Genomic DNA, 8,101 nt, shown 5'->3' with positions numbered 1-8,101 from the left:
CTCCAGGGCATGAACTGGTTAGGGAAAGGTGAAAGTTTGCTGTAGGCTCAAGAGTTTGCACCATGTTACTTTTTGTATGCCAACTACCGCATTAAAAGTTCAACACACACGTACACACACACACTCTGACCCCTGCTGCTGAAATTACGGCTTCAGATTTCAAATTTGGCCTCAGAGAAGCATGAAATGAAAGAACTAAATCCTCAATGGCTCATTCAATTCTAGCTGTTTTAGAATAACCTGAGAATTTGGTAAAAAGAAATTACTACTATCAGTGAGGTTAGAGGCTAGACAAAAACATAAGCCATTTTGGTGGGGTTGTTTTTTATGAATTTTAAATTTTAGCATGGCTTTTTCTCGTTAATGTCTTAAACTGTATTATAAACTCTCCTATAAAATGCATTAAGGTGATAAAATCAGATGTTAATGCTTAGGGTTTAGACAGTTTGTATACAACTTTTTTACAACATGCAACTTAATTTGTCACTCAGATTATTTGCATAGCGCGACATATCTTCTTTAGGAACTATGTGAAACACTTCTCCCTGTTATTATAAATATTGTAACCTGTGATTTCAGCACTTCTTTGCACAATTAATTTTATATCTCCTTTACAAATGACTAAAGTTGAGGTCATATGTCTCCTAAAAAAGCTGATTGTGTTAGATACATTATACACTAGAGAAAATCAATTGCAAGGCAGTATTCAAGTTCATATAGTGTTTTTAATGAAAAACATCAAATGAGGTCAAAAATCAGATCAACTAAAATTTACAAACAAAGAAGACTTAAAATATTGCATAATAGAAAATCACCCATTTGGTTTTTTATTTGATCAAAGCCATGTTGCTTGATCAAACCCATATCCACATGAGGTCTGAATGAGTTCTATATTATAACTGGTACTCGGTATATTCATAATTGCAGATACTTTGCCTTTTAAGTGTATTTGTGTGTATTGAAATACCAGCATGTGTGCAAAAATATAGAGAAGTTGATTTTCCACATGCAGCATAAACATTTGGTGGCTTTAAGCATCAGGTACCGAAGAGAGCCCATCTCAGCACACACCCACTCTCCAGTTTTCACAATAATATACATGTACATTAAAAGGCCTTGATAGGTAATGAAATATGGAGGAGGTTCATTGTAAAATCACAGATTTTTCTTAAAACAGGTTGGACAAACAAAGGCATTGAGGTGATCAAAGCCACATCCACATGAGAGTGTGATCGAGTCCTGTATTATAAGTGGTCCTCAGGCTCTGTGATGGGCACTTGGGGTTCCTCACAACTGTCCTTCCCAACCCAGTGGATGCCGTGACCATTTTCCCTGGTGGGGTGATGTGGTGAGTGTTGGCGCTCCAGTGTAGAGAAGGTGGTGAACTGGACCCTCTTCCTCTTGCTGGTGGGTGAGTGGAGGGACTCGGTGTGCACGGGTTTGCGACTGAGGGTGCCCACGCAGCCAATGGGAGAGTCCGTGACAGAGGCCAGACAGCTGGGCCTTCTGGACAGAGAGCCAGTCTTCTCAGGCCCAATGTCTATCACCGTGGTGGTGGTCTGGTTGTCCTGCTGGAGAGGACTGCCTGGAACACTCATCACCAGCTCAGCATCTGTGCCGAGCCACACCCAGTCGTGCCTGTGCCCCGTTGGCTCCTGGCCATGTGAGGGAGGTTTCTTGTGCCTGAACTTCACCACATATGAGATACAGTTAACCAGAAATACCAGGATGGCAAGGCAGAAGACCCCCAACAGTGCGTACATGCCAATCTCCAAGTCGGTGAGAGGCCTGTTGACCAGTATTTCCTCACCACCGATGTCCACCTCCACTGGCTCTTGCCCAGGCACCTCCACCTTGGTGGGAAAGTTGTTATAGTTGACCAGGTTCCCAGGGGCCTTAACAGTGCTACTAAAGCCAACACTACCCATATCCTCCACAATCATGTTATCTAAACCATATGCCCTGTTGCTGTTACTGGGGCTGTTCATCATATTTTCGTTCACCACGCTTGTAGGGCTACTCGGGTTTCCTGAATTGCTGGTCTTACCCACTCCTCCCAGGGTGCCACTGGTTATGATGGTGCGCTCTGTGGCATTGATGGTTGTTGTGACCTTCTGCATGGCACTCTCTTCTCTCTGTGAGTCTGAGCTGCTGGATGGGGGATCCTGAGAAGGCTTCTGCTGTTTTCTCTGGCTGTCCACCTCTTTGCCATCATTGCCGTAATCACTAGCACTGTCTTTATTGGCTCCGGTGCTGCCCCTTCCACCTCCTCCATCACTGCTGCTGTTGCGGCCGACAGTGCTGCTGTTGGTGCTGTTTGGACTGCTGTCGGGGCTCCGGCTGTTTACCTGAAACTTGACCTTGAGGCTGCCATTGCCCACAGCCACAGTGCTTTTGCGTTTGGATTTCTGACAGGCTTCACAGATGGACATCTCTACTCTGACCAGGACGCCCTCTCCCTCCCCTTCTGCCACCACAACTGGAGGTGTGCCCTGCACCGACACCACCCCTTCATCCAGAGATGTCACAGCCACACGGTAGTAGGCAGGATCATAAATGTCGAGAGGCGTCTGGGAGCCATCGCTGAATTGCAACCAAGCACTGACCAAAGCTTCCTGCAGGAGTACAAGATATACGTTTTCAGACTAATGGATTTCTTTCTGTTTGTAATTGTGCTTTTTATCTACAGTTCATCTTTATGTCTTGTTATAGCACTAATGTTAGACATATACACATCACTACCTGTTTGGGTCTCTGCAGAACCTCCTGTGTAGTTGTGGTAGCTAGGATGGCCCTGTTGCTCCCTGGACTGAGTTGAAGAGACACAGAAAGGCCCGTGACCAGCTGGACCCCCATCTCCGTGATGGTCACTTTGTCATCCACTACCTTGATAGTCTTCTTAGCCAGTATTGTGTCAGAAAGTGGAGAAAACACCTATCACAGAACACCATAGAAACAGCATTAGATATACATTGGTATATATATGCATATATAGATATATATAGATATAGATCTATACATATATATATATATATATAGATAGATATGCATTAGAAGACAGATCACCCCTCATCAAGCCCAGGTTAATGTAGCCTTAAAGTCCTCAAGTGCTGTTCCCCACATCCATGTGGCGTATGCTGATGCTGCCTCTAACACACCAAGACCAAATTTCAAAGACTGTTATTTGAATTAAGCATAAAACCATACACATACAAATACACATAGCTGGAGCTCTGTGCTGTAACAGCTATTCATTGGATTTGGTTGATTTGATTTGGGTATCTGTCTTTTTTTTTTGTTTGTTTTTTTATTTGTCTGGCTATAGGACAACAGCCCAAAAAAATCACATTTTTGAGTCCATATATAGTGTTACACGGATATACTTTATAGAGATAAGTAATGTAACATTTATCTGTTCCATAAAAGCTGTGACATGAAATCCAGTCTTCATCCTGCTGCTTCTTGCCACATAGTACATGGTCAATATTTCAGCCAAGCATATCAGTGTACTGAGTAACATTTTGAGACCAGTGGATCTGAGGTTAATGCGGACAGTGGTCCCATCTGGTTACCTGGATGGAGGTGGTCCCTAGGTCTCGTCCTGACAGCACCCTTCCTGCCTGCAGCCTGGCCACGCGAGGGTCCTCCACCTTCAAGAAATAGCGCACCAACTTTGTGACATCCACCTGCCAGTCAGAGCCCAAGAAATAGGCCTTTGGATCCCGAGGGTCTGCCTGCTCAGCCGTGAAGTGTGTGAGCACCCGCACTAGGGCATGCTGAAACTGCAGCATGCAGCCCTTCCCCCTCCTGTCGTCCTCCTCACTGTTCCAGCCAGGCCTGGGACATGAACACAAAAACACACACACAGGTTGCACCTGTCACACAGCGTGCACTTTGACCCGCTACACTCCAATCAATAAACTCCGTCTCTTTGCTTGATTGGATCACCTTCGATTATTGTAATACATTATATAACGGAATTAAAATTCTAAACCCTTGCAGAGATATGATTTGGATTAAAATTGTTTTTTCCCTGCATGGGTTAATGGAGGCCTACAGAAATCTCATCTGGAATCTAAATTGGAGAGTGTCTATGGTAAACAAACTGTTAGGGTGTCGTACCTCTTGGACGTGATTATCGGCACCCTCCAGCTTTTGATCTGGCTCAGCTCTGTGTCTGACACCTCAATCTGGAGAGGGAGCTGTGGGATCCACACGTTCAGCTCCAGCTGAGCACTCAGGTAGCTGTAAGTGAAGTTCACCATCATCTTTACTTTGCCCTTTGTCTCCTTGCCATTCACAAAAACATAATCACACCTGTCCGACACCTGGATGGGTAGACAAAAATAGAGAAGAACAAAAGTCAGAGCATGATTTCCCTAACAACACCAAATGTTTCTTTAGGTACGCTTGTGTAAACAATCTATATCAAACTCTAAATGAGATTATTGTCAATGAAAGAGATGTTACTCATCTAACCAATGACACAAAATAATCAAATATTCTCATTAAAGTCACTGTTTTTAACAAATAGGCAATCCTTGGAACAACAAATTGCCTTGCAGCGGTTTAGCCTTGCATGTGTTACTGTAGTAATGTCAGCTAGCTGTAATAAACCACTGTGATGATCACCAGTCTGAAGCTTTAGGAAGAGGCAGCATTGCAATTTTATGTTAATCAAAATATCATGCAGAGCAATGTTGAACATCAATCCTTCAGCTGCTTGTGCATTCATTACACTGTAATTTCAAAGGTAACCTTGGCGAGTTTCAGTGACTGCTGAAAGATCTCATGGACTTTTTGAGACCCTGGAAGGCCTGAGCCCAGAGGTTTTCCTTAGTCCTATCAACAGCCACTGCTTTAATAAATTGGATAATTTACGCAGCATTGAAATTCACTCACCAGCCTCTGCAAGTGCACAGGGGAGTATAGAAAAATAACTGTGACTTTGACAGACAGCCCAAGGAGGAATGCAAATAGCAAATAGATTCCCTCTTATTCCCATGAAAGCAACAGTTAGCTAGGGGATATGCTATCTCAGTAAGATGCATTTTTTTTATTTTATTTATTCTATTTTTTTAGAGGATCTTGTGTCATCCTAGCTTTTGAGAGTCAGTCATCCTGCACTCACGACCGGAGCTTAAGGTTTTGGATGATCACATCACTGTGTGTCATCGCTGCTGCTAACTGCAATGACCTGGCCTCTTCCCTGTGAATAATCTTATCCTTGATTTACATCCAAACAGAGCCGATTTACAACATGTAGCACTGAAGCCCCTTTACAAATGGTTGTTTTGCAGAGTTATGGAAAATTGTGTATGCAAGCATGGAATGATATTCAAAGACTTGTCTATTTCCAGTGAAGTCATTCCTTTTGTCATGTCTTGAATCAGGGTGGACGCAGTCAGCCAGTCATCCATAATCTCTGCTCATTTCCGCTCGGTTCAGAAAAACCTTCAAAAGCTTCATGCAGCTTACATAGAGCAAGAAGAGCCATTTAAAACGGCATGGCATTCGCACGTGCCTTCTACAGTAGCCACTCTCTCCCTAGACAATCTTTGTGGCCTAGGATATCCCTCAATGTTTTTGATGGCAGAATCCATCTTTTATTTAAAACGGGATTTGACTTTCATTACTCTGTGTATTATTAAATTCAGATAGAGGTTAAAAATGTTTATAAATAATTCAGGCTTTCCTCACAGATGTGTGGCCGTAGATTTCCGAGAAAGTGAAAACCAGTTTAAAAGGAAAAGGATTAAGGATTAATTTGCAGGATGTAAATATCTATGGCAAAGGGGCAAGTTAAGTTTAAAGGCTATGTTCAGTTCAGGACTGATTCTAGTTAAAGATTAATTAAAGTGAAAGCCAGCAGAATTTGGCAGCTCCTTGACTCTGTTAATGGTGTTTGAAGTGAATGTCGCAAAGCTCACAGTCTCTGGCGAATAATTTAGTTACATCTGCGCGGAGCCAGCACAGCCCATTGTAACTTGTGATACTGAATGGCTGCTAACCTACTGGAACATAGCAAAGGGGCATGGATCTTGAAAATGCATTTGGGAGAATGTGGTTATTGATTATTCCTGGGCTGTAGTAGATTCAGCTACAGTGACAGGCGAAGCTGCACACCTGGCTGGATGCCTGTGGGACTGGATTACATCACTTTACTGTGTGTTTGTGTCCATATGAGCGAACAGAGCAAGTCCAAATGAGTCTGTTTTGTGCTGTAAGACAGTCCTGCACACAGAGAGCAAGATATAGACAGCCAATTTCCATGCTGTCAAAATGATTTCAATATTTCTATGATGAGGCATATACCCTACATTTGGGCTTTTTTAGGGACGTCGCAATGCTGCCTCCTTTTCACCAGAGAAAATCTTGATAAACAGACAACGGCTATGCACATATAAAAAGCCTTTCCATCATGTATGTACATTTCAAAAGCCTTTTCATCATTGCAGATTAAACTTTTTTTTTTTTTTTTTTTTTTGTCACATAAGTTGGCCATTCTAGATAAATCCTTCCCATCTATCACTGGCAGATTTGATACTCAGTCACACCAGAAGAAAAAAGATATCTGAGTCAGGCTGTTAGGCTAAGAAGATTAAAGGGAATATTTGTGACTGAAGCTGATATGTGGTCAGCAAACACACTAAGAGCTAAGCTTAGAACAACAGAAATGCCTGCTACATTGCTGGGTAAAAGAATGATTTAGCCGACATTCTTCCTCTTGACATAATCCCACTTCTCTCAAAACTGACACCCAGCCTCACTTAATACATCTGTACTCATGTGTTTTTGAATCTCTCATAAAGATCTGTAATCTCTGTAGAACACTGCATTTACTTAGCACTTGAGACATCTGTTGTTTGTGAAACCTGTTTTTGGCACATATTATACTGAACGGCGGCAAATATATCAGGAGGGAAGGGGTCCGCTGAGGCCAGTCTTTATCCTTTGTATAAAATACTGCTCTCACCTTGAGTAAATACGCTCAAACCCTCTGACCTCAGGAGCCCGGCGCCTGACTTGTCTGCACTTTCAATTTCATCAGTAAACAAAGCCAGCTTTCGGCGGTCAGCTGTTTTCAGATTCACAAGGTAACAGGGAAAAGTCACAGGATGAGAGTGATGTGGCAGACTGGATATCGAGGTCGTTTCTGGTGAGCGGTTTAGCTTAGCTGCCGGTCAGCTTTGGGAAAGTCAATGGGTGATATCAGCGGAGCCAGGCCCATGGTTTGTTTTACGATGTGGGAAAGGGAGAGAACACTGAGGTGATGCTGTTGTCCGTAGCAATCCTCCCCACCACATAATAAAACCAGCCTTACCTATTCAGAGCCTTCTGTTGCAGCCACTGTAAATTGCCCTCCTATCTGTTTGCCTTGGGGCAAGCAGGACACAAACATCTAACATCCTCATGATTATTGCTGCTATTTTGCCCTAAAGTAACCACTTACCGCTTTAAAGGATTGGTAATGTGCTCACACCACAGTTCTGTGAGCTACACTGGCTGTGATATCAAGGACGTTTGCAGCAGAGGGAGTTAGGGCAGCAGTTCATCCGAAATACAAAAAAAAAAAAAAAAAAAAAAAAAAGATATTTCCCCACTTACCTGTAATGCCATCTATCCATCCAGATAGTTTCTGTGTGCTCTGGCAAGTTTTCCACTCATCTGCAACCTTCCCTGTCTCCCAGCACCCCGATTAAAATGGGACTGCTTGGGGATTCTTTTGTGGAGTTCAAACAGTCAAAAATTTACATTACAAAAACTCAACAGCAACAGCTCCTCCCAAAAACAATGATACAGATATCCGGCATAATCCACTGTCCCCAGGGGCCTTGAGTTTTGTTGGCAACCGTTTCCTGCCAAAGAGCAGCAAACTGTATCAGTCTGCCAGCTGTGAGTATGAATTAAAGGCAGATATATCCAGTTTGCCTGTGCTCATCATCCATCAATTGTTGCTGTTGCATTTTTCACAAGTAAATTTTCAATGCAAAAAATTATAAACCTTGCCAAATCACAGAAAGTATCTTGATGGATCGCCTGTACTAGGTGTACGTAGGAAAATATCTTTCTTTGTGTTCTCGGTGAACCTTTAAATCAA

At 42.8% G+C, this 8,101-nt stretch overlaps 1 protein-coding gene across 1 annotated transcript in view; it reads right to left on the bottom strand.

Moving 5' to 3' along the window:
- Positions 1-753: 753 nt before the first annotated feature.
- Positions 754-8,101, bottom strand: part of LOC115365312 (transmembrane protein 132D) — a 29,921-nt gene continuing 22,573 nt past the window's right edge. Inside the window, exons 6-9 of the mRNA XM_030060267.1 lie at positions 4,123-4,328; positions 3,573-3,837; positions 2,743-2,934; positions 754-2,615 (exon numbers count right to left, since the gene is read on the bottom strand). Coding sequence (XP_029916127.1) covers positions 1,245-2,615; positions 2,743-2,934; positions 3,573-3,837; positions 4,123-4,328 — 2,034 coding nt within the window. The 3' untranslated portion in view covers positions 754-1,244. The remainder of the gene's footprint in view (positions 2,616-2,742; positions 2,935-3,572; positions 3,838-4,122; positions 4,329-8,101) is intronic.

The sequence above is a fragment of the Myripristis murdjan genome, chromosome 9 (genome assembly GCF_902150065.1).
Source record: "Myripristis murdjan chromosome 9, fMyrMur1.1, whole genome shotgun sequence".
NCBI classification, from domain to species: Eukaryota; Metazoa; Chordata; class Actinopteri; order Holocentriformes; family Holocentridae; genus Myripristis; species Myripristis murdjan.
This window is presented reverse-complemented; position numbering and strand designations above follow the sequence as displayed.